The following is a 27,746-nucleotide window of genomic DNA, read 5'->3' as shown; positions in this document are numbered from 1 at the left end:
TAGCGGGGGTGTATAATGTAGACCGGAAGAGTTAGGGCTGCATGGGATTCTGGGTAATGGTTGTGTTGTGTTTATGTTGTGTTACGGTGGGATGTTCTCCAGAAATGTGTTTTTCATTCTTTTCTGGTGTGGGTTCACAGTGTGGCGCATATTTGTAACGTAACAATGTTAAAGTTGTTTGATACGGCTACCGTCAGTGTAAGCTGTGTGGCTGATGAGTAAGTATGCTTTGCTGTCTCCTGTGTGTGCAAGTAATAACAACATGCAACATGTGGCTGGACTGGCACGCTGTATGTAAATGCTATAGAGGACAATTACTGCAGTGCAATTAGGGCACGCCCTTTATTTAGTAATTAGAGTGTAAATGGGATTATTTTTTCCCTGGGAGTAATCTATGAGAGACACTGAGATCCATAAATCTCCTGGGAAAATCAGGGGGGGTCGGCATGTATGTAGCTGAGCCGCATCAGAGTGAGAGCCGCGGGTTGCCGACCCCTGCCCTAGCAAAATGCAGACATGTCACTTTGGTAAGTGCCTATGCACCAACTCTGCCATCCAATGATGAAGAGAAGGACTGCTTCTACCAGGACACTCAATGACATCCTCAGTCACATCCCGAGGAGTGACAAAATCATGCTTAAGGGTGATTTCAATGCAAGAGTCGGAAAGAACTCGCAAAACTTGATTGGTGTGATCGGCGCCCACGGCATTGGAAAAGTCAACCCCAATGGCATGAGACTCCTTAGTCTCTGTGCGGAACACGATCTTACCATCACAAACACCATCTTCCAGCAAAAGAACAAATACACAACACCGTGCAGCAAAGCGTGCGAAGAGGCACGCTTGCCAAGCCACCCTTGCTCCCCCCAGCACCTCCTTCACAGGCCCGGTCTCTAACCGCATCTGTGGATCCAGGATCGGACTGTTCAAATATCAGCAGACTCACAAATAAAAGAAGATGGTCATCATCGAATCGATGAACCATAAGCAAGCAAGTGTGTGTGTGTGTGTGTGTGCTGCCAATATACTCACACACTGGTAGAACTGGCCTCTCTGCCCACCCGTGATGAAGCGCTTGCCATCTGGATTCCACGCCACACTGGTGAGACTGTCTTCGTGTGACTGACTCATCTTAGTGCGTAACTCCCCCGTCTGCACCACAGCACACACGACACGGCGTTAACGCCAACTCAACGCTCGAGTAATACCAAACATTTATCAGATGGCTGTTTACAATCATTTCTACAACTCTTATTGTTTGTGATATAGTGATTGGAGCACATACTTGTTGGTCACAAAAAACATCCATGAAGTTTGCTTCTTTTATGAATTTATTATGGGTCTACTGAAAATGTGACTAATCAAAAGTACACATACAGCAATGTTAATATTTGCTTACATGTCCCTTGGCAAGTTGACCTGCAATAAGGCGCTTTTGGTAGCCATCCACAAGCTTCTGCTTGACCACTTGACCACTAAATTGCTGCAGTTCAGCTACCGTAATTTCCGGACTATAAGCCGCTACTTTTTCCCCTCGTTCTGGTCCCTGCGGCTTATACAACGGTGCGGCTTATATACTGCCTGTTCTTCTCCGACACCGACGAAGAGGATTTCGGTGGTTTTAGTACGAAGGAGGAAGACGATGACACAATGATTAAAGACTGACTTTTCATACACCGGTAGCCTGGTTATTTTGATAACGTACAGGCGAGCACTTTGTATTACTTTGCACCGTTGTATTATTTGTACTCTGCACGAATGCTGTTCGCCATGTCAAAGATGTGAAAGTTTGATTGAATGATTGAAAGATTTATAGTTAATAAATGGGACGCTTTGCGTTCCCAAACAGTCATCTCTGTCCCGACAATCCCCTCCGTGGTAGCAGGAACCCCTATATACTACGCTAATTACACATCAAAACCCTGCGGCTTATAGTCGGGTGCGGCTTATATATGGAGCAATCTGTATTTTTCACTAAATTTATCTGGTGCGGCTTATAGTCAGGTGCGGCTTATAGTCCGGAAATTACGGTAAATGTGTTGCTTTTCTGACATGGACTTGTTTCTTCAGCATTGTCCACACCTTTAAGTCCGGACTTTGGGAAGGCCATTCTAAAACCTTCATTCTAGCCTGATTTAGCCATTCCTTTACCACTTTTGAGGTGTGTTTGGGGTCATTGTCCTGTTGGAACACCCAACAAGACCCAACCTCCGGGCTGATGATTTTAGCTTGTCCTGAACAATTTGGAGCTAATCCTCCTTTTTCATTGTCCCATTTAAAGCATCAGTTCCATTGGCAGCACAACAGGCACAGAGCATAATACTACCACCACCTTGCTCTACGGTAGGAATGGTGTTCCTGGGATTAAAGGTCTCACCTTTTCTCCTCCAAATATATTGCTGGGTATTGTGGCCAAACAGCTCCATTTTTGTTTCATCTGACCACAGAACTTTCCTCCAGAAGGTCTTGTATTTGTCCATGTGATCAGCAGCAAACTTTAGACGAGCCTTAAAGGCCTACTGAAAGCCACTACTACCAACCACGCAGTCTGATAGTTTATATATCAATGATGAAATCTTAACATTGCAACACATGCCAATACGGCCGGGTTAACTTATAAAGTGACATTTAAAATTTCCCGGGAAATATCCGGTTGAAACGTCGCGGTATGATGACGTATGCGCGTGACGAAGTCAGAGTAACGGAAGTTATGGTACCCCGTAGAATCCTATACAAAAAGCTCTGTTTTCATTTCATAATTCCACAGTATTCTGGACATCTTTTGCAATTTTTTTTAATGAACAATGAAGGCTGCAAAGAAGACAGTTGTAGGTGGGATCGGTGTATTAGCAGCGGACTACAGCAACACAACCAGGAGGACTTTGTTGGAGCGCTAGCCGCGCTAGCCGCGCTAGCTGCCGACCTCACCTTGACTTCCTACGTCTCCGGGCCGCCAAACGCATCGGGTGAAGTCCTTCGTCCTTCTGCCGATCGCTGGAACGCAGGTGAGCACGGGTGTTGATGAGCAAATAAGGGCTGGCTGGCGTAGGTGGAGAGCTAATGTTTTTAGCATAGCTCTGTGCGGTCCGGTTGCTAAGTTAGCTTCAATGGCGTCGTTAGCACAGCATTGTTAACCTTCGCCAGCCTGGAAAGCATTAACCGTGTATTTACATGTCCACGGTTTAATAGTATTGTTGATTTTCTATCTATCCTTCCAGTCAGGGGTTTATTTTTTTTGTTTCTATATGCAGTTAAAGCAAGATGCTAGCACGTTAGTTCGTAGCTAAAGCATTTCGCCGCAGTATTGTCGTGGAGATAAAAGGCACTGAATGTCCATTTTGCGTTCTCGACTCTCATTTTCAAGAGGATATAGTATCCGAGGTGGTTTAAAATACTAATCCGTGATCCAAAATAGAAAAAGGAGAGTGTGGAATCCAATGAGCCAGCTTGTACCTAAGTTACGGTCAGAGCGAAAAAAGATACGTCCATCGCTGCCTCTCAAGTCCTTCACTGTAACGTTCCTCATCCACGAATCTTTCATCCCCGCTCAAATTAATGGGGTAATCATCACTTTCTCGGTCCGAATCTCTCTCGCTCCATTGTAAACAACGGGGAATTGTGAGGAATACTAGCTCCTGTGACGTCACGCTACTTCCGGTACAGGCAAGGCTTTTTTTTATCAGCGAGCAAAAGTTGCGAACTTTATTGTCGATTTTCTCTACTAAATCCTTTCAGCAAAAATATGGCAATATCGCGAAATGATCAAGTATGACACATAGAATGGATCTGCTATTCCTGTTTAAATAAAAAAAAAAATCATTTCAGTAGGCCTTTAAGGTGTGGCTTCTGGAGCACGGGCTTCCTTCTTGCATGGTAGCCTCTCAGTCCATGGCGATGCTTGACAGTGGACACTGACACCTGTGTTCCAGCAGCTACCAATTCATTGCAGTCCTGCTTTTTGGTGGTTCTCGGTTGACTCTTGATCATCCTGACCCATTTTCTCTCAGCAGCAGGTGATAGCTTGCATTTTCTTCCTAATCGTGGCAGAGACAAAACTGTGCCATGCACTTTATATTTCCCAACAATTGTCTGCACAGTTGCTCTTGGGACCTTAAGATGCTTTGAAATGGCTCCAAGTGACTTTCCTGACTTGTTTAAGTCAATGATTCGTTTTTTCAGATCTGTGCTGAGTTCCTTTGACTTTCCCATTGTGGCGTTTGTAAGCGAGTCTAATGACTGCATCACATGAGTCCTATTTAAATGTGCTCATGTGTACCTGAAAATTGTGTTAAAAATGTAGCATGGTAACACTAGCATGCATCAAGTACCAAAATATGATTGAGGTGTAGACCAACAAAATCAGCAAAAAAAAGCTAGCCTAGCCTTAACAAGATAAAAATAGCACGATTACAGTTAGCATTAGTGACATAGCAAAATATACGACACTGAGGTGTATACCTGCACAAATGTTAATGTTAGCATGCTAAAATGTTAGCTGTAACATGCGTCAAATTCCAAAATATATTACTCTGAGGTGTACCTGAAAAAATGGTTTAAAATGCTAGCATGCTATCATTAATATGCTTTAAGTACCAACATATGGCTGAGGTGTATACTTACAAATCTCGCTGAAAAGGCTAGCATGCTAATATGCTAACTGTAACATTTGCCGAGTACCAAATCATATTATTGTGAGGTATGTACCTGGAAAAAAAAAAAGGGTTTCAAATGCTAGCATGCTAACGTTAACATGCATCGAGTACCAAAATATGGCTGAGGTGTACACCTCCAAAAATGATCGGAAAATACAAGCATGCTTATATGCTAACTGTAACATTCGTCGGGTACCAAAGTATATTACTTTTGAGGTGTGTACCTGAAAAATGTGTTAAAAATGCTAGCATGGAAACATTAGCATGCATCAAGTACCAAAATATGATTGAGATGTATACCTAGCCCAGGGGTCGGCAACCTTTACCACTCAAAGAGCCATTTTGGAAAGTTTCACAAATTAAAGAAAACAATGGGAGCCACAAAAAAATTTTGAAAATTTAAAATGAAAAACACCGCATACAAAGCTTAAATTGCTTTGCGCTATGTTAACCAGGGGTCTCTGACACACACACCGGCACGCACTTTAATATGGAAATTTGATGTTAGTGCGGCCCGCGACTTTTAATTGAATGGCGCTTGATGGCGTCTTTCTTGCCAACCCTCTCAATTTTCCGGGAGACTCCCGAATTTCAGGACGTGCTGGCACTGCTTTTAGCGCCCTCTACAGTCTGCCCAAACAACGTACCTGCTTGGCCACATGTAGAATGCGGCTTTTGCTTGCCCACGTAAGTGCCAGCAAGGCATACTTGTTCAACAGCCACACAGCTTACACTGACGGTAGTCGTACAAAAACAACTTTAACACTGTTACGTTACAAATATGCGCCACACTTTGAACCCACACCAAAAAAGAATGACAAACACATTTCTGGAGAACATCTGCACTGTAACACAACATAAACACAACACAACAAATACCCAGAATCCCATGCAGCACTAACTCTTCCGCTCAACCGACGCACGGAGAGGGGGGGGGTTGATGTGTGGGGGGGTTTGGTGGTAGCGCGGGTGTATAATGTAGACCGGAAGAGTTAGGGCTGCATGGGATTCTGGGTATTTGTTGTGTTGTGTTACGGTGCGGATGTTCTCCAGAAATGTTTTTGTCATTCTTTTTTGGTGTGGGTTCACAGTGTGGCGCATATTTGTAACGTAACAGTGTTAAAGTTGTTTTTGTACGACTACCGTCAGTGTAAGCTGTGTGGCTGTTGACCAAGTATGCTTTGCTGTCTCCTACGTGTGCAAGTAAAAGCAACATATAACATGTGGCCGAGCTGTCATGCTGTTTGTAAATGCTATAAAGGACAATTAATGCAGTGTCATTAGGGCACGCCCTTGATTAAGTCATTAGAGTGAAAATAGGATAATATTTGCCCTGGGAGATTTCTAGGAGAGGCAGTCTCCTGGGAAAATCGGGGGGGGGGGTCGTTAAGTATACTGGGAAAACCGGGAGGGTCGGCAAGTATGCAGCTGAGCCGCATCAGAGTGGTCAAAGAGCCGCATGCGGCTCCGGAGCCGCGGGTTGCCGACCCCTGACCTAGCCTATTACAGATATATATATATATGTTTTCATATATATATATATATATATATATATATATATATATATATATATATATATATATATATATATATATATATATATATATATATATATATATATATATATGGTTGATTGATTGATTGATTGATTGATTGATAGATTGATTCTCTCCATTTCTGGAACATTTGCAACAATGTTTCCCTTCTCTCTTTAATTAGCATTGTTCACTGTGGATGGGAAGCCAACAAGCTAGGTATCCAAAGTGTGGCGCAGGGCACATTTGGTCATGCGCCTGGTTTTTGATTGACTACTGGGCACATTGGGAGACAAAAACCGGGAGAGATTTACTCAACGCTTTTAGCTACAGCACATTCCGCTAACCCCAAATTCTTGTTGGTTAGCCGGACTTCAACTAATTGGGATTACTTCCAGTTCAAATATAAAGGATTTAGGTTTTTGCAAAGACCGATAAAGAACTGTTCTAGGTGATTTGATCTTGATGTTTCACCTGAACATTCCACAGCCACAGCTCCGAGCAGTCGTCCGGACCACAGGCGAGCAGGTAGGAATCATCGGGGCTCCACGCCAAGTAGGAGACGCCGTAAGCGTGACCCTCTAGAGTTTTCATCAACTTCAGCTGCCGGCTTTCCTGTTTGGAAGCAGCAACAGAGTGTTTGTGTGGCGGACCACTGACAGGACCACCGTCAGGACCACCGTCAGGAACACCGTCAGGAACACCGTCAGGACCACTGTCAGGACCACTGTCAGGACCCAGGAACAAGGACTCACCGGGTCAACGTGCCAAATAATCACGGTTGTGTCTTTGGAACCGGTCGCCAGTTTTGTGCCGTTGTTGGAGAACTTGCAGAACCAGACTTCGTTGCAGTGTTCGGTCAGTATTTGCTGAGTGTAGCACGGGAACTGTTTCCTGCAAACAGGAACAGACACCTGGTGTTGGTCAACCCCGGACTGGAGACCACAGCTGAAGATCTTTGGCCACCACACCATTTCATGCCATTGCCATTCCACTCACACTTCATTGTCCTGACAATCTCAATTTCCATTCAAACCTATTCTTGATTCAAAGCCATTCTTGATTCGAACCAAGTTTCGATTCAAACCGATTCTCCATTCAAACGTATTCTTGATTCAAACCGATTTTTGATTCAAACAGATTCTTCATTTAAACCAATTTTGTTTCAATTGATTTTTGATTCAAGACCATTTTTGACTCATACCATTTTACAATTGAAATCACATCTCAATTCAAACCTATTCTTGATTCAAACCTATTCTTGATTTAAACCCATTTTTGATTCAAACCGATTTTTGATTCAAAACAATTTTAGATTCAAATCAATTCTAAACTCAGACGCATTTTGATTCAAATCGATTGTCAACTGAAACCAATTTCTGACTCATACCGATTTTAGATTCAAACCGATTTTTGACTCAAACTGATTTTAAATTCAAATTGATTTTTGATTCAAAACCATTCTTGACTCAAACCAATTTTCAATTCAAAACCATTTTTGATTCAAACCAAATCTAAATTCAGACACATTTGGATTCAAAACGATTTTCGACTAAAAAACAATTTCTTACTCAAACCAATTCTCGATTTAAACCGATTATTGATTCAGACTAATCTTTAATTCAGATACATTCTTGACTCAAACCATATTTTGATTCAAGTCGATTCTTGAGATTTATTATGTGATATAATAAACATATATTTTTTTAAACACTTTCAAAACAGGTTACAAAGTAATTTAAAATGGAGAGATGGCCTAAAAAAACGTCTTGTATCACACATGATATCACACACAAGTAACACTCTGCAGGACTGCTTGTATCGCACATGATATCACACACAAGTAAACACGTAGCAAGAGCGCTTGTATCGCACATGATATCACACACAAGTAAACACGGAGCAAGAGCGCTTGTATCGCACATGATATCACACACAAGTAAACACGTAGCAAGAGCGCTTGTATCGCACATTTTCCATCCAAGCCATCATGCTACGACACTTGTTCTTTTGCTGACATCTGACTGGTATCAGTATCAAAAGCCAAGACAAGTGCTCCGTAGGGAAGACTGGGACGGACAAGTGCTATGTAGGGAAGACTGGGACGGACAAGTGCTCCGTAGGGAAGACTGGGACGGACAAGTGCTATGTAGGGAAGACTGGGACAGACAAGTGCTATGTAGGGAAGACTGGGACGGACAAGTGCTCCGTAGGGAAGACTGGGACGGACAAGTGCTATGTAGGGAAGACTGGGACAGACAAGTGCTATGTAGGGAAGACTGGGACGGACAAGTGCTCCGTAGGGAAGACTGGGACGGACAAGTGCTATGTAGGGAAGACTGGGACGGACAAGTGCTATGTAGGGAAGACTGGGACAGACAAGTGCTCCGTAGGGAAGACTGGGACGGACAAGTGCTATGTAGGGAAGACTGGGACGGACAAGTGCTCCGTAGGGAAGACTGGGACGGACAAGTGCTATGTAGGGAAGACTGGGACAGACAAGTGCTATGTAGGGAAGACTGGGACGGACAAGTGCTCTGTAGGGAAGACTGGGACGGACAAGTGCTCTGTAGGGAAGACTGGGACAGACAATTGCTCCATAGGGAAGACTGGGACGGACAAGTGCTATGTAGGGAAGACTGGGACAGACAATTGCTCCATAGGGAAGACTGGGACGGACAAGTGCTATGTAGGGAAGACTGGGACGGACAAGTGCTATGTAGGGAAGACTGGGACGGACAAGTGCTATGTAGGGAAGACTGGGACGGACAAGTGCTCTGTAGGGAAGACTGGGACGGACAAGTGCTCTGTAGGGAAGACTGGGACAGACAATTGCTCCATAGGGAAGACTGGGACGGACAAGTGCTATGTAGGGAAGACTGGGACGGACAAGTGCTATGTAGGGAAGACTGGGACGGACAAGTGCTATGTAGGGAAGACTGGGACGGACAAGTGCTCTGTAGGGAAGACTGGGACGGACAAGTGCTATGTAGGGAAGACTGGGACGGACAAGTGCTATGTAGGGAAGACTGGGACGGACAAGTGCTCTGTAGGGAAGACTGGGACGGACAAGTGCTATGTAGGGAAGACTGGGACGGACAAGTGCTATGTAGGGAAGACTGGGACGGACAAGTGCTATGTAGGGAAGACTGGGACGGACAAGTGCTCTGTAGGGAAGACTGGGACAGACAATTGCTCCGTAGGGAAGACTGGGACGGACAAGTGCTATGTAGGGAAGACTGGGACGGACAAGTGCTATGTAGGGAAGACTGGGACGGACAACTGCTATGTAGGGAAGACTGGGACGGACAAGTGCTATGTAGGGAAGACTGGGACGGACAAGTGCTATGTAGGGAAGACTGGGACGGACAAGTGCTCTGTAGGGAAGACTGGGACAGACAATTGCTCCATAGGGAAGACTGGGACGGACAAGTGCTATGTAGGGAAGACTGGGACGGACAAGTGCTCTGTAGGGAAGACTGGGACAGACAAGTGCTCCATAGGGAAGACTGGGACGGACAAGTGCTATGTAGGGAAGACTGGGACGGACAAGTGCTATGTAGGGAAGACTGGGACGGACAACTGCTATGTAGGGAAGACTGGGACGGACAAGTGCTATGTAGGGAAGACTGGGACGGACAAGTGCTATGTAGGGAAGACTGGGACGGACAAGTGCTCTGTAGGGAAGACTGGGACAGACAATTGCTCCATAGGGAAGACTGGGACGGACAAGTGCTATGTAGGGAAGACTGGGACGGACAAGTGCTCTGTAGGGAAGACTGGGACAGACAAGTGCTCCATAGGGAAGACTGGGACGGACAAGTGCTATGTAGGGAAGACTGGGACGGACAAGTGCTATGTAGGGAAGACTGGGACGGACAAGTGCTATGTAGGGAAGACTGGGACGGACAACTGCTATGTAGGGAAGACTGGGACGGACAAGTGCTATGTAGGGAAGACTGGGACGGACAAGTGCTATGTAGGGAAGACTGGGACGGACAAGTGCTATGTAGGGAAGACTGGGACGGACAAATGCTCCGTAGGGAAGACTGGGACGGACAAGTGCTATGTAGGGAAGACTGGGACGGACAAGTGCTATGTAGGGAAGACTGGGACGGACAAGTGCTATGTAGGGAAGACTGGGACAGACAAGTGCTCCATAGGGAAGACTGGGACGGACAAGTGCTATGTAGGGAAGACTGGGATGGACAAGTGCTCCGTAGGGAAGACTGGGATGGACAAGTGCTATGTAGGGAAGACTGGGACAGACAAGTGCTCCATAGGGAAGACTGGGACGGACAAGTGCTATGTAGGGAAGACTGGGACAGACAAGTGCTCCATAGGGAAGACTGGGACGGACAAGTGCTATGTAGGGAAGACTGGGACGGACAAGTGCTCCGTAGGGAAGACTGGGACGGACAAGTGCTATGTAGGGAAGACTGGGACAGACCAGTGCTCTGTAGGGAAGACTGGGACGGACAAGTGCTATGTAGGGAAGACTGGGACAGACAAGTGCTCCGTAGGGAAGACTGGGACGGACAAGTGCTATGTAGGGAAGACTGGGACGGACAAGTGCTCTGTAGGGAAGACTGGGACGGACAAGTGCTATGTAGGGAAGACTGGGACAGACAAGTGCTCCATAGGGAAGACTGGGACGGACAAGTGCTATGTAGGGAAGACTGGGACGGACAAGTGCTATGTAGGGAAGACTGGGACGGACAAGTGCTCTGTAGGGAAGACTGGGACGGACAAGTGCTATGTAGGGAAGACTGGGACGGACAAGTGCTATGTAGGGAAGACTGGGACGGACAAGTGCTCTGTAGGGAAGACTGGGACGGACAAGTGCTCCGTAGGGAAGACTGGGACGGACAAGTGCTATGTAGGGAGGACTGGGACATACAAGTGCTATGTAGGGAAGACTGGGACGGACAAGTGCTATGTAGGGAAGACTGGGACGGACAAGTGCTATGTAGGGAAGACTGGGACGGACAAATGCTCCGTAGGGAAGACTGGGACGGACAAGTGCTATGTAGGGAAGACTGGGACGGACAAGTGCTATGTAGGGAAGACTGGGACGGACAAGTGCTATGTAGGGAAGACTGGGACGGACAAGTGCTCCGTAGGGAAGACTGGGACGGACAAGTGCTATGTAGGGAAGACTGGGACGGACAAGTGCTATGTAGGGAAGACTGGGACGGACAAGTGCTATGTAGGGAAGACTGGGACGGACAAGTGCTCCGTAGGGAAGACTGGGATGGACGAGTGCTCCGTAGGGAAGACTGGGACAGACAAGTGCTCCGTAGGGAAGACTGGGATGGACAAGTGCTCCGTAGGGAAGACTGGGACGGACAAGTGCTCCGTAGGGAAGACTGGGACAGACAAGTGCTCCGTAGGGAAGACTGGGACGGACAAGTGCTCCGTAGGGAAGACTGGGATGGACAAGTGCTCCGTAGGAAAGACTGGGATGGACAAGTGCTATGTAGGGAAGACTGGGACAGACAAGTGCTCCGTAGGGACCAAGACAAATCTTACCGGCTGCATCCGTGGTCCAGCAGCAGAGACACAGAGTCCAGTCCAAGGTCCAGCTGGGTGTTGTGGTACAAGCAGCGTTCCCTCTGCAGCTGCACCGCCTGCTGGAGCAGAGTCTGCAGTCGGCGTGGAGGCAGCATCACTGATGGAGGCAGGTAAGCTGAACACACACACGTGCTAACAGTTAGCACGCTGCCCAGATAGCGTCAAGTAACCAAAACAATATGAATTGTAAAAGTTAGCAAGCGTACAGTTAGCATTAGTGAAATACCAAAATAAATTACGCTAAAAAAATGCTAACTGTAACATGCGTCAAGTGCCAAAATATATTACTCTGAGGTGTGGAGCTGAAAAATGTGTTAAAAATGCTAGCATGCTTACGTTAACATGCATCAAACTACCATCCACACACTCCACTCACCTTGGACAACCAAACTACCATCCACACACTCCACTCACCTTGGACAACCAAACTACCATCCACACACTCCACTCACCCTGGACAACCAAACTACCATCCACACACTCCACTCACCTTGGACAACCAAACTACCATCCACACACTCCACTCACCTTGGACAACCAAACTACCATCCACACACTCCACTCACCCTGGACAACCAAACTACCATCCACACACTCCACTCACCTTGGACAACCAAACTACCATCCACACACTCCACTCACCCTGGACAACCAAACTACCATCCACACACTCCACTCACCTTGGACAACCAAACTACCATCCACACACTCCACTCACCTTGGACAATCAAACTACCATCCACACACTCCACTCACCTAGGACAATCAAACTACCACCCACACACTCCACTCACATTCCATCACTTCAGTTCCATGCACGTGTATCGGACATTCACACATCGGACATTTACACATCGGACATTCACACATCGGACATTCACACTCACTTCCTACTGGAATTGCGCATTCTAGTGTGCAGGTGATTTCTTGCTTTTTTATTATTAATAAGTTTGCAAAAAGGCTGTAAGAAATGCGGCTGCAGTACTATTACTCGGGTGTGCTCCTCCAAGTCACTCACTCTGGAGTTTGTCCAGCAGCTTGCTTCGGGACGCGGTGCCTTTGCCCTCCCAGTCGGACTTGGCTCGCAGGTCCTCAGCCTGGCTGCACATCAGGTACCTACACAACAGAGTCAGAGTCACACACAAGTCCTCAGCCTGGCTGCACATCAGGTACCTACACAGCAGAGTAGGTACCTGTAGGTAATAAAATAAATCCTCCTCAAAGTCACACACGTTAATAAGAGTTAGTTTCCCACAATCCACTCTTCCCTCACTGGTGACCTGGCAGGGCAACACGGGCATAAGAAGGGGTGTGATTAGTGGTGGCAGCAGGTGGGGACACTAGTTGGCAAACAGAAACTGGTGTGTGAGCGCAGACACTCCTAGCAATACCATGGTAGAAAAAAAGAGGACTACACATAAATAAACAGGAAAGAAAGGAGAAAAACAATGAACATAAACCAAGACATGACTTGGGTCTTGGGGTCATGACATGACACGGGTCTTGGGGTCATGACATGACCTGCTTCTTGGGGTCATGACATGACCCGGGTCTTGGGGTCATGACAAGACCTGCGTCTTGGGGTCATGACATGACCCGGGTCTTGAGGTCATGACATGACCCGGGTCTTGGGGTCATGACATGACCTGGGTCTTGGGGTCATGACATGACCTGCGTCTTGGGGTCATGACATGACCTGCGTCTTGGGGTCATGACATGACGCGGGTCTTGGGGTCAAGACATGACCCGGGTCTTGGGGTCATGACATGACCTGCGTCTTGGGGTCATGACATGACGCGGGTTTTGGGGTCAAGACATGACCCGGGTCTTGGGGTCATGACATGACCTGCGTCTTGGGGTCATGACATGACACGGGTCTTGGGGTCATGACATGACCCGGGTCTTGGGGTCATGACATGACCTGGGTCTTGGGGTCATGACATGACCTGGGTCTTGGGGTCATGCCATGACCTGCGTCTTGGGGTCATGACATGACGCGGGTCTTGGGGTCAAGACATGACCTGGGTCTTGGGGTCATGACATGACCTGCGTCTTGGGGTCATGACATGACCCGGGTCTTGAGGTCATGACATGACCTGGGTCTTGGGGTCATGACATGACCTGGGTCTTGGGGTCATGACATGATCTGCGTCTTGGGGTCATGACAAGACCTGCGTCTTGGGGTCATGACATGACCCGGGTCTTGAGGTCATGACATGACCTGGGTCTTGGGGTCATGACATGACCTGGGTCTTGGGGTCATGCCATGACCTGCGTCTTGGGGTCATGACATGACGCGGGTCTTGGGGTCATGACATGACCTGGGTCTTGAGGTCATGACATGACCTGGGTCTTGGGGTCATGATGAATATTTGCAGACAAACTGACCCGCTCAGCACGTGAATGCGCTCGGTGTTGAACTTGAGAGGAGTGAGTTCGGCCCTGAGGACCTGCAGAGCCTCCAGGACTTTGCCATCTTCCAAGAACTCCAAGTACTTCTGCTGCAGCAGCAGGAACTTCATGCGCTGCAAGGAGAGGAACAAGATTATTGCTTTTCTCCTCCCACACATTCCAACTCTTTGCAAACATTTCCAGCACTGACACATTTTTTTCAATCTTTCCTCCATGATTCCAAACATCTTCTCATCCTGGACCAACTCACAAGTCATCTTCTCATCCTGGACCAACTCACAAGTCATCTTCTCATCCTGGACCAACTCACAAGTCATCTTCTCATCCTGGACCAACTCACAAGTCATCTTCTCATCCTGGACCAACTCACAAGTCATCTTCTCATCCTGGACCAACTCACAAGTCATCTTCTCATCCTGGACCAACTCACAAGTCATCTTCTCATCCTGGACCAACTCACAAGTCATCTTCTCATCCTGGACCAACTCACAAGTCATCTTCTCATCCTGGACCAACTCACAAGTCATCTTCTCATCCTGGACCAACTCACAAGTCATCTTCTCATCCTGGACCAACTCACAAGTCATCTTCTCATCCTGGACCAACTCACAAGTCATCTTCTCATCCTGGACCAACTCACAAGTCATCTTCTCATCCTGGACCAACTCACAAGTCATCTTCTCATCCTGGACCAACTCACAAGTCATCTTCTCATCCTGGACCAACTCACAAGTCATCTTCTCATCCTGGACCAACTCACAAGTCATCTTCTCATCCTGGACCAACTCACAAGTCATCTTCTCATCCTGGACCAACTCACAAGTCATCTTCTCATCCTGGACCAACTCACAAGTCATCTTCTCATCCTGGACCAACTCACAAGTCATCTTCTCATCCTGGACCAACTCACAAGTCATCTTCTCATCCTGGACCAACTCACAAGTCATCTTCTCATCCTGGACCAACTCACAAGTCATCTTCTCATCCTGGACCAACTCACAAGTCATCTTCTCATCCTGGACCAACTCACAAGTCATCTTCTCATCCTGGACCAACTCACAAGTCATCTTCTCATCCTGGACCAACTCACAAGTCATCTTCTCATCCTGGACCAACTCACAAGTCATCTTCTCATCCTGGACCAACTCACAAGTCATCTTCTCATCCTGGACCAACTCACAAGTCATCTTCTCATCCTGGACCAACTCACAAGTCATCTTCTCATCCTGGACCAACTCACAAGTCATCTTCTCATCCTGGACCAACTCACAAGTCATCTTCTCATCCTGGACCAACTCACAAGTCATCTTCTCATCCTGGACCAACTCACAAGTCATCTTCTCATCCTACACCAACTCACAAGTCATCTTCTCATCCTGGACCAACTCACAAGTCATCTTCTCATCCTGGACCAACTCACAAGTCATCTTCTCATCCTACACCAACTCACAAGTCATCTTCTCATCCTGGACCAACTCACAAGTCATCTTCTCATCCTGGACCAACTCACAAGTCATCTTCTCATCCTACACCAACTCACAAGTCATCTTCTCATCCTGGACCAACTCACAAGTCATCTTCTCATCCTGGACCAACTCACAAGTCATCTTCTCATCCTGGACCAACTCACAAGTCATCTTCTCATCCTGGACCAACTCACAAGTCATCTTCTCATCCTGGACCAACTCACAAGTCATCTTCTCATCCTGGACCAACTCACAAGTCATCTTATCATCCTGGACCAACTCACAAGTCATCTTCTCATCCTGGACCAACTCACAAGTCATCTTCTCATCCTGGACCAACTCACAAGTCATCTTCTCATCCTGGACCAACTCACAAGTCATCTTCTCATCCTGGACCAACTCACAAGTCATCTTCTCATCCTGGACCAACTCACAAGTCATCTTCTCATCCTGGACCAACTCACAAGTCATCTTCTCATCCTGGACCAACTCACAAGTCATCTCCTCATCCTGGACCAACTCACAAGTCATCTTCTCATCCTGGACCAACTCACAAGTCATCTCCTCATCCTGGACCAACTCACAAGTCATCTTCGCATCCTGGACCAACTCACAAGTCATCTTCTCATCCTGGACCAACTCACAAGTCATCTTCTCATCCTGGACCAACTCACAAGTCATCTTCTCATCCTGGACCAACTCACAAGTCATCTTCTCATCCTGGACCAACTCACAAGTCATCTTCTCATCCTGGACCAACTCACAAGTCATCTTCTCATCCTGGACCAACTCACAAGTCATCTTCTCATCCTGGACCAACTCACAAGTCATCTTCTCATCCTGGACCAACTCACAAGTCATCTTCTCATCCTGGACCAACTCACAAGTCATCTTCTCATCCTGGACCAACTCACAAGTCATCTTCTCATCCTGGACCAACTCACAAGTCAATATTTTCTACTTCTCCACCTTTTTCTCATGGTTGCACACTAGTGGCCAACCTTGGAATAGCAGGAACAGCCTCTGCTTAGAAATGTGTTTTTTAGTGTACTTGAGTGTACTTGATGTGTACTCAAATTTACTTGATGTGTACTTGAGTGTACTTGAATTTACTTGATGTGTACTTGAGTGTACTCGATGTGTACTTGATGTGTTCTTGAATGTACTTGAGTGTACTTGGTGTTTACTTGAGTTTACTTGATTTGTACATGAGTGTACTTGATGTGTTCTTAAATATACTTGATGTGTACTTGAATGTACTTGATATGTACTTGCTGCATATTTAAATGTACTTGTGTACTTCATGTGTTCGTAAATGTACTTGTGTACTTGATGTGTTCGTAAATGTATTTGATGTGTACTTGATGTGTACTTGAGTATACTTGAGTGTACTTGATGTATTCTTGATGTGTACTTGATGTGTACTTGAGTTTACTTGATTTTTTACTTGAGTGTACTTGGTGTGTACTTGGTGTGTACTTGAGTGTACTTGATGTGTACTTGAGTGTACTTTGTGTACTTGATGTGTACTTGATGTGTACTTGAATGTACTTGGTGTGTACTTGAGTGTACTTGAATGTACTTGATGTGTACTTGAATGTACTTGATGTGTACTTGAGTGTACTTGGTGTGTACTTGAGTATACTTGGTATGTACTTGAGTGTACTTGATGTATTCTTGATGTGTACTTGATGTGTACTTGATGTGTACTTGAGTTTACTTGAGTGTACTTGATTTTTTACTTGAGTGTACTTGATGTGTACTTGAGTGTACTTGAGTGTACTTTATGTGTACCTGATGTGTACTTGAATGTACTTGCTGTGTACTTGAATGTACTTGATGTGTACTTGAATGTACTTGAATGTACTTGATGTGTACTTGAGTGTACTTGATGTGTACTTGAAGTGTACTCACCACAATAGCAGTAGGAGAATGCATCAGTGCCTTGAGCTCATTGAGGTCACTTTCAGCCTGAATTCAAAGGGAAATAAGTTACTTGTGACAAAAAGTGATTTGAAAAGTTGTAGTATTTCTTGGTAAGTACACTCATGAAAGTACACTCATGCAGTCCACCTTGTCCCATTCTCCTTCAATCACATGGTTGCGAAACTTGGTGGCGGACGGATGTTCCAGCCTGCAGCCAGACTCTTGCATCAGGAGGTCCACCGTCTGACTACAAACATCAAGAATCATAAACAACATCAAGAATCATACACAACATCCAGTATCATACACAACATCATGTATCGTAACAACATCCAGTATCGTAAACAAACATCATGCACTGTAAACAACATCCAGTACCGTAAACAACATCCAGTATCATTAACAACATCAAGTATCAGTGACAACATACGGTATCATAAACAACATTGAGTATCATACACAAAATCCAGTATCGTAAACAACATCCAGGATCGTAAACAACATCCAGTACCGTAAACAAGATCAAGTATCATAAACACCATCCAGTATTGTAAACTTCACGTACCGTATCAACATCCAGTATCATAAACAATATCAAGTATAGTAAACAACATCAAGTATCTAAAACAACATCCAGTATCATCCATCCATCCATCCATTTTCTACCGCTGGTCCCTTTCGGGGTCGCGGGGGGGGGGGGGGGGGCTGGAGCCTATCTCAGCTGCATTCGGGCGGCAAGCGGGGACATCCAGTATCATAAAAATATCAAGTATAGTAAACAACATCAAGTACCATAACATCAAGTATCATAAACAACACCCAGTATCATAACAACATCAAGTATCTTAAACAACATCCAGTATCATAACATCAAGTATCATAAACAACATCCAGTGTCATAACAACATCAAGCGTCGTGAACAACATCAAGTATCATAAAAACATCAAGTATCATAACAACATCCATTATCGTAAACAACATCCAGTATCGTAAACATTACGTACCATAAAACATCCAGTATCATAAACAATATCAAGAATAGTAAACCACATCAAGTATCATAACATCTAGTATCACAAACAACATCCAGTATCATTACATCAAGTACCATAAACAACATCCAGTATCATAACAGCGTCCAGTATCGTAAACAACATCCAGTATCATGACAACATCCAGTATCATAACAAAATCAAGTATCATAAACAACGTCCAGTATCATGACAACATCCGGTATCGTAAACAACATACAGTATCATAACAAAATTCAGTATCAAAACATCAAGTATCATTACAACAACCAGTATCATTACAACATCAAGTATTGTAAAAAAAAAAACATCAAGCATCATAACAACATCAAGTATCGTAAACAACATCAAGTATCATTACAACATCAAGTATCGTAAACAACATCAAGTATCGTAAACATCATCCAGTATCATAAACAACATCTAGTATCGTAAACAACATCCAGTATCATAAACAACATCCAGTATCATAAAAACATCCAGTATCATAAACAAAATCCAGTATCATAACATCAAGTATCGTAAACAACATCCAGTATCATAACATCAAGTATCATAACATCAAGTATCATTTACAACATCCAGTATCATAATATCAAGTATCGTAAACAACATCCAGTATTGTAAACATCACGTATCGTAACAACATCCAGTATCATAACATCAAGTATCGTAAACAACATCCAGTATCATAACATCAAGTATCATTTACAACATCCAGTATCATAACATCAAGTATCGTAAATAACATATGGTATTGTAAACATCACGTATCGTAACAACATCCAGTATCATAAACAATATCAAGAATAGTAAACAACATCAAATATCATAAAAACATCCAGTATCGTAAACAACATCCAGTATCATAACATCAAGTATCATTAACAACATCCAGTATCATAACATCAAGTATCATTAACAACATCCAGTATCATAACATCAAGTATCGTAAACAACATCCAGTATTGTAAACATCACGTATCGTAACAACATCCAGTATCATAAACAATATCAAGAATAGCAAACAACATCAAATATCATAACAACATCAAGTATCATAACAACATCCAGTATCATAACAACATCAAGTATCATAACAACATCCAGTATCATAACATGAAGTATCATAACATCCAGAATCATAAACAACATCCAGTATCATAACAACATCAAGTATCGTAAACAACATCCAGTAATCGTAAACAACATCCAGTATCATAACAACATCAAGTATCGTAAACAACATCCAGTAATCGTAAACAACATCCAGTATCATAACAACATCAAGTATCGTAAACAACATCCAGTAATCGTAAACAACATCCAGTATCATAACAACATCAAGTATCGTAAACAACATCCAGTATCCTAAACAACATCCAGTATCATAACATCAAGTAGGGTTGTAGGATATATTGATATAATTTTAAACAAGATATAAATTAAGAAAATATCGTAATATCAGTATCATTTATTTCATGCTTATTTGTTGTATTCCTTCTTCTCAACATCCATGGCTACTAAACTCCTCCCCTTCCTCTTGGTCACAGTGGTGTGTTGATGTAAACATGCTAAATAAAGTAGTCACAGTGGTGTGTTGATGTAAACATGCTAAATAAAGTAGTTATAGTGGAGTGTTGATGTAAACATGCTAAATAAAGTAGTCACAGTGGTGTGTTGATGTAGACATGCTAAATAAAGTAGTCACAGTGGTGTGTTGATGTAAACATGCTAAATAAAGTAGTCACAGTGGTGTGTTGATGTAAACATGCTAAATAAAGTAGTCACAGTGGTGTGTTGATGTAGACATGCTAAATAAAGTAGTCACAGTGGTGTGTTGATGTAAACATGCTAAATAAAGTAGTCACAGTGGTGTGTTGATGTAAACATGCTAAATAAAGTAGTAATAGTGGTGTGTTGATGTAAACATGCTAAATAAAGTAGTCACAGTGGTGTGTTGATGGAAACATGCTAAATAAAGTAGTCACAGTGGTGTGTTGATGTAAACATGCTAAATACAGTAGTCACAGTGGTGTGTTGATGTAAACATGCTAAATAAAGTAGTCACAGTGGTGTGTTGATGTAGACATGCTAAATAAAGTAGTCATAGTGGTGTGTTGATGTAAACATGCTAAATAAAGTAGTCACAGTGGTGTGTTGATGGAAACATGCTAAATAAAGTAGTAATAGTGGTGTGTTGATGTAAACATGCTAAATAAAGTAGTCACAGTGGTGTGTTGATGGAAACATGCTAAATAAAGTAGTCATAGTGGAGTGTTGATGTAAACATGCTAAATAAAGTAGTCACAGTGGTGTGTTGATGTAAACATGCTAAATAAAGTAGTCACAGTGGTGTGTTGATGTAAACATGCTAAATAAAGTAGTCATAGTGTTGTGTTGATGTAAACATGCTAAATAAAGTAGTCACAGTGGTGTGTTGATGGAAACATGCTAAATAAAGTAGTCACAGTGTTGTGTTGATGTAACCATGCTAAATAAAGTAGTCATAGTGGTGTGTTGATGTAAACATGCTAAATAAAGTAGTCATAGTGGAGTGTTGATGTAAACATGCTAAATAAAGTAGTCACAGTGGTGTGTTGATGTAAACATGCTAAATAAAGTAGTCACAGTGGTGTGTTGATGTAAACATGCTAAATAAAGTAGTCACAGTGGTGTGTTGATGTAAACATGCTAAATAAAGTAGTCATAGTGTTGTGTTGATGTAAACATGCTAAATAAAGTAGTCATAGTGGTGTGTTGATGTAACCATGCTAAATAAAGTAGTCACAGTGGTGTGTTGATGTAAACATGCTAAATAAAGTAGTCACAGTGGTGTGTTGATGTAAACATGCTAATATAAAGTAGTCATAGTGGTGTGTTGATGTAAACATGCTAAATAAAGTAGTCACAGTGGTGTGTTGATGGAAACATGCTAAATAAAGTAGTCACAGTGGTGTGTTGATGTAAACATGCTAAATAAAGTAGTAACAGTGGTGTGTTGACGTAAACATGCTAAATAAAGTAGTCATAGTGTTGTGTTGATGTAAACATGCTAAATAAAGTAGTCACAGTGGTGTGTTGATGTAAACATGCTAAATAAAGTAGTCACAGTGGTGTGTTGATGTAAACATGCTAAATAAAGTAGTCATAGTGTTGTGTTGATGTAAACATGCTAAATAAAGTAGTCACAGTGGTGTGTTGATGGAAACATGCTAAATAAAGTAGTCACAGTGGTGTGTTGATGTAAACATGCTAAATAAAGTAGTAACAGTGGTGTGTTGACGTAAACATGCTAAATAAAGTAGTCATAGTGTTGTGTTGATGTAAACATGCTAAATAAAGTAGTCACAGTGGTGTGTTGACGTAAACATGCTAAATAAAGTAGTCATAGCGTTGTGTTGATGTAAACATGCTAAATAAAGTAGTTATAGTGGTGTGTTGATGTAAACATGCTAAATAAAGTAGTCATAATGGCGTGTAAACATTGTAAATAAAGTAGTCATAATGGCGTGTAAACATTGTAAATAAAGTAGTCATAATGGTGTGTAAACATTGTAAATAAAGTAGTCATAATGGCGTGTAAACATGGTAAATAAAGATGTCATAATGGCGTGTAAACATTGTAAATAAAGTAGTCATAATGGCGTGTAAACATTGTAAATAAAGTAGTCATAATGGTGTGTAAACATTGTAAATAAAGTAGTCATAATGGCGTGTAAACATTGTAAATAAAGATGTCATAATGGCGTGTAAACATTGTAAATAAAGATGTCATAATGGCATGTAAACCTTGTAAATAAAGTAGTCATAATGGCATGTAAACATTGTAAATAAAGTAGTCATAATGGCGTGTAAACATGGTAAGTAATGATGTCATAATGGCGTGTAAACATTGTAAATAAAGTAGTCATAATGGCGTGTAAACATTGTAAATAAAGTAGTCATAATGGCGTGTAAACATTGTAAATAAAGTAGTCATAATGGTGTGTAAAAATTGTAAATAAAGTAGTCATAATGGCGTGTAAAGTAAACATTGTAAATAAAGTAGTCATAATGGCGTGTAAACATGGTAAATAAAGATGTCATAATGGCGTGTAAACATGGTAAATAAAGTAGTCATAATGGCGTGTAAACATTGTAAATAAAGTAGTCATAATGGCGTGTAAACATTGTAAATAAAGTAGTCATAATGGCGTGTAAACATGGTAAATAAAGTAGTCATAATGGTGTGTAAACATTTTAAATAAAGTAGTCATAATGGCGTGTAAACATGGTAAATAAAGTAGTCATAATGGCGTGGAAACATGGTAAATAAAGTAGTCATAATGGCGTGTAAACATTGTAAATAAAGTAGTCATAATGGCGTGTAAACATTGTAAATAAAGTAGTCATAATGGCGTGTAAACATTGTAAATAAAGTAGTCATAATGGCGTGTAAACATTGTAAATAAAGTAGTCATAATGGTGTGTAAAAATTGTAAATAAAGTAGTCATAATGGCGTGTAAAGTAAACATTGTAAATAAAGTAGTCATAATGGCGTGTAAACATGGTAAATAAAGATGTCATAATGGCGTGTAAACATGGTAAATAAAGTAGTCATAATGGCGTGTAAACATTGTAAATAAAGTAGTCATAATGGCGTGTAAACATGGTAAATAAAGTAGTCATAATGGCGTGTAAACATGGTAAATAAAGTAGTCATAATGGTGTGTAAACATTTTAAATAAAGTAGTCATAATGGCGTGTAAACATGGTAAATAAAGTAGTCATAATGGCGTGGAAACATGGTAAATAAAGTAGTCATAATGGCGTGTAAACATTGTAAATAAAGTAGTCATAATGGCGTGTAAACATTGTAAATAAAGTAGTCATAATGGCGTGTAAACATGGTAAATAAAGTAGTCATAATGGCGTGTAAACATGGTAAATAAAGTAGCCATAATGGCGTGTAAACATGGTAAATAAAGTAGCCATAATGGCGTGTAAACATGGTAAATAAAGTAGTCATAATGGCGTGTAAACATGGTAAATAAAGTAGTCATAATGGCGTGTAAACATTGTAAATAAAGTACTCATAATGGCGTGTAAACACTGTAAATAAAGTAGTCATAATGGCGTGTAAACATTGTAAATAAAGTAGTCATAATGGCGTGTAAACATTGTAAATAAAGTAGTCATAATGGCGTGTAAACATTGTAAATAAAGTAGTCATAATGGCGTGTAAACATTGTAAATAAAGTACTCATAATGGCGTGTAAACATGGTAAATAAAGTAGTCATAATGGTGTGTAAACATTTTAAATAAAGTAGTCATAATGGCGTGTAAACATGGTAAATAAGGTAGTCATAATGGCGTGGAAACATGGAAAATAAAGTAGTCATAATGGCGTGTAAACATTGTAAATAAAGTAGTCATAATGGCGTGTAAACATGGTAAATAAAGTAGTCATAATGGCGTGTAAACATGGTAAATAAAGTAGCCATAATGGCGTGTAAACATGGTAAATAAAGTAGCCATAATGGTGTGTAAACATGGTAAATAAAGTAGTCATAATGGCGTGTAAACATGGTAAATAAAGTAGTCATAATGGCGTGTAAACATTGTACATAAAGTACTCATAATGGCGTGTAAACACTGTAAATAAAGTAGTCATAATGGCGTGTAAACATTGTAAATAAAGCAGTCATAATGGCGTGTAAACATTGTAAATAAAGTAGTTATAATGGTGTGTAAACATTTTAAATAAAGTAGTCAAAATGGCGTGTAAACATGGTAAATAAAGTAGTCATAATGGCGTGTAAACATTGTAAATAAAGTAGTCATAATGGCGTGTAAACATTGTAAATAAAGTACTCATAATGGCGTGTAAACATTGTAAATAAAGTAGTCATAATGGCGTGTAAACATGGTTTATAGTCATAATGGTGTGTAAACATGGTAAATAAAGTAGTCATAATGGCGTGTAAACATTGTAAATAAAGTAGTCATAATGGCGTGTAAACATTGTAAATAACGTAGTCATAATGGCATGTAAACATTGTAAATAAAGTAGTCATAATGGCGTGTAAACATTGTAAAAGTACTCATAATGGTGTGTAAACATTTTAAATAAAGTAGTCAAAATGGCGTGTAAACATGGTAAATAAAGTAGTCATAATGGCGTGTAAACATTGTAAATAAAGTAGTCATAATGGCGTGTAAACATTGTAAATAAAGTAGTCATAATGGTGTGTAAACATTTTAAATAAAGTAGTCATAATGGCGTGTAAACATGGTAAATAAAGTAGTCATAATGGCGTGTAAACATTGTAAATAAAGTAGTCATAATGGCGTGTAAACATTGTAAATAAAGTAGTCATAATGGCGTGTAAACATGGTAAATAAAGTAGCCATAATGGCGTGTAAACATGGTAAATAAAGTAGCCATAATGGCGTGTAAACATGGTAAATAAAGTAGTCATAATGGCGTGTAAACATGGTAAATAAAGTAGTCATAATGGCGTGTAAACATTGTAAATAAAGTACTCATAATGGCGTGTAAACACTGTAAATAAAGTAGTCATAATGGCGTGTAAACATTGTAAATAAAGTAGTCATAATGGCGTGTAAACATTGTAAATAAAGTAGTCATAATGGCGTGTAAACATGGTAAATAAAGTAGTCATAATGGTGTGTAAACATTTTAAATAAAGTAGTCATAATGGCGTGTAAACATGGTAAATAAAGTAGTCATAATGGCGTGGAAACATGGTAAATAAAGTAGTCATAATGGCGTGTAAACATTGTAAATAAAGTAGTCATAATGGTGTGTAAACATTGTAAATAAAGTAGTCATAATGGCGTGTAAACATGGTAAATAAAGTAGTCATAATGGCGTGTAAACATGGTAAATAAAGTAGCCATAATGGCGTGTAAACATGGTAAATAAAGTAGCCATAATGGCGTGTAAACATGGTAAATAAAGTAGTCATAATGGCGTGTAAACATGGTAAATAAAGTAGTCATAATGGCGTGTAAACATTGTACATAAAGTACTCATAATGGCGTGTAAACACTGTAAATAAAGTAGTCATAATGGCGTGTAAACATTGTAAATAAAGTAGTCATAATGGCGTGCAAACATTGTAAATAAAGTAGTTATAATGGTGTGTAAACATTTTAAATAAAGTAGTCAAAATGGCGTGTAAACATGGTAAATAAAGTAGTCATAATGGCGTGTAAACATTGTAAATAAAGTAGTCATAATGGCGTGTAAACATTGTAAATAAAGTACTCATAATGGCGTGTAAACATTGTAAATAAAGTAGTCATAATGGCGTGTAAACATGGTAAATAGTCATAATGGCGTGTAAACATGGTAAATAAAGTAGTCATAATGGCGTGTAAACATTGTAAATAAAGTAGTCATAATGGCGTGTAAACATTGTAAATAAAGTAGTCATAATGGCATGTAAACATTGTAAATAAAGTAGTCATAATGGCGTGTAAACATGGTAAGTAATGATGTCATAATGGCATGTAAACATTGTAAATAAAGTAGTCATAATGGCATGTAAACATTGTAAATAAAGTAGTCATAATGGCGTGTAAACATTGTAAATAAAGTAAAGTTTACACATAATGGTGTGTAAACATTTTAAATAAAGTAGTCAAAATGGCGTGTAAACATGGTAAATAAAGTAGTCATAATGGCGTGTAAACATTGTAAATAAAGTAGTCATAATGACGTGTAAACATGGTAAATAAAGTAGTCATAATGGCATGTAAACATTGTAAATAAAGTAGTCATAATGGCATGTAAACATTGTAAATAAAGTAGTCATAATGGCGTGTAAACATTGTAAATAAAGTAGTCATAATGGTGTGTAAACATTTTAAATAAAGTAGTCAAAATGGCGTGTAAACATGGTAAATAAAGTAGTCATAATGGCGTGTAAACATTGTAAATAAAGTAGTCATAAGATGTTGACTTACTTGAGTCCTAAATCGTGTAAATGTTGTCCGATGAGTCTGATGACGTCATCTTCGCACTGAGCCAAGCACTTCTTCTTCTTGTTGACCAAACATTTGTTGTCTGCGGGTGTTGTTGTTGTTGTCTTGTTGTTGTTGTTGCCGCTGCCGTTGTTGTTGTTGCCGCTGCCGTTGTTGTTGTTGTTGTTGCTGACCGACAGTCCGTTGGCACGAGCCGCTGCGGGTTCTCCGTTCTGGGTTCCGTTCCTGCACGGCTCGTCCCCGTTAGCTTGCATGTTAGCCTCGCACCGAGAAGAAGAAGACGACAAACAAACAAACAACAACAACAACAACCGGCGAGGCCTACTGAGCCAAAGGCAGCACCGGGCTGTCGTGTCACCTCACGGCCGCGTCTGGTGCTCGACTGGCGGGGGTGTCTGCCACGGAAAAAAGGGGCACAATTGTACTCGGAGGAGCAGAAGGCCAAAATGTTGAGTTATGTAAACAACAACATGTTGTTTACTGTCGCTGTCATGTCGCGCCTGGAATCTTCTTATTGTTCTTATTGTTGCTGTCAGGCAGCCGCAGTCCTGCTCGCGACTTACGCAGTGACGTCAGCGGACATTGCCTTCCCGCCCTGTGCGCGCGTAGACAAGCGCGCGCACAGGGCGACCGCTGACGAGCCGCGGGGCCGCCATCTTGAAGCGGTCATCTGAGACTTAGACTTGCTTTTTATTGTCATTCAAATGTGAACTTTACAGTACAGATAAGAAGTTGCATTAGCTCATGGTAGTGCAGGATAAAAGAGCAATAATGTGCAGATATAAATCAATAGATTACTGTACAGATAAATATAATCCAGGTTTATGGATGTATGTTATATTGTTTTTATATTCCAGCCAGTTAGTCCATTTTTGGGGGGAATTGAGGGGATTATTATGATGCGTTCAAGACAGACGTTCAGACAGATGCAGGTGGTCTCTATAGTGCAGACCTGGGCATTCTGCGGCCCGCGGGCCACATCCGGCCCTTTGTGCGTCCCAGTCCGGCCCGCGTGAGGCCAATCATGAATTACAAAATCAATTTTAAAAAGTATCTATGTCGAGTGTGCAATACAACGGTGCTGCTTTTGTTTTGAAAAGCGTTGTTTGTATTACTTCCGTGTGGACGTATGCGCGTGCGTGGTTGTGAGTG

The 27,746-nt window shown here is 41.9% G+C and overlaps 1 protein-coding gene across 4 annotated transcripts in view; it reads right to left on the bottom strand.

Moving 5' to 3' along the window:
- LOC133659686 (WD repeat-containing protein 26-like) overlaps positions 1-27,140 on the bottom strand; it is a 47,615-nt gene extending 20,475 nt beyond the window's left edge. For 2 of the 4 annotated variants that reach the window (XM_062062276.1, XM_062062275.1), the window contains exons 1-9: positions 26,577-27,140; positions 17,713-17,812; positions 17,554-17,610; positions 14,150-14,286; positions 12,780-12,877; positions 11,720-11,876; positions 6,943-7,081; positions 6,662-6,802; positions 1,033-1,152 (exon numbers count right to left, since the gene is read on the bottom strand). In XM_062062276.1, the coding sequence (XP_061918260.1) occupies positions 1,033-1,152; positions 6,662-6,802; positions 6,943-7,081; positions 11,720-11,876; positions 12,780-12,877; positions 14,150-14,286; positions 17,554-17,610; positions 17,713-17,812; positions 26,577-26,848 (1,221 nt within the window). In that variant the 5' untranslated portion in view covers positions 26,849-27,140. Of the gene's footprint in view, positions 1-1,032; positions 1,153-6,661; positions 6,803-6,942; positions 7,082-11,719; positions 11,877-12,779; positions 12,878-14,149; positions 14,287-17,553; positions 17,611-17,683; positions 17,813-26,576 lie in introns of those variants that run through there. The other 2 variants (XM_062062277.1, XM_062062278.1) reach the window with 2 other exon arrangements.
- Positions 27,141-27,746: the final 606 nt, after the last annotated feature.

This window comes from Entelurus aequoreus, linkage group LG11 (assembly GCF_033978785.1).
Source record: "Entelurus aequoreus isolate RoL-2023_Sb linkage group LG11, RoL_Eaeq_v1.1, whole genome shotgun sequence".
Classification (NCBI taxonomy): domain Eukaryota; kingdom Metazoa; phylum Chordata; class Actinopteri; order Syngnathiformes; family Syngnathidae; genus Entelurus; species Entelurus aequoreus.
This window is presented reverse-complemented; position numbering and strand designations above follow the sequence as displayed.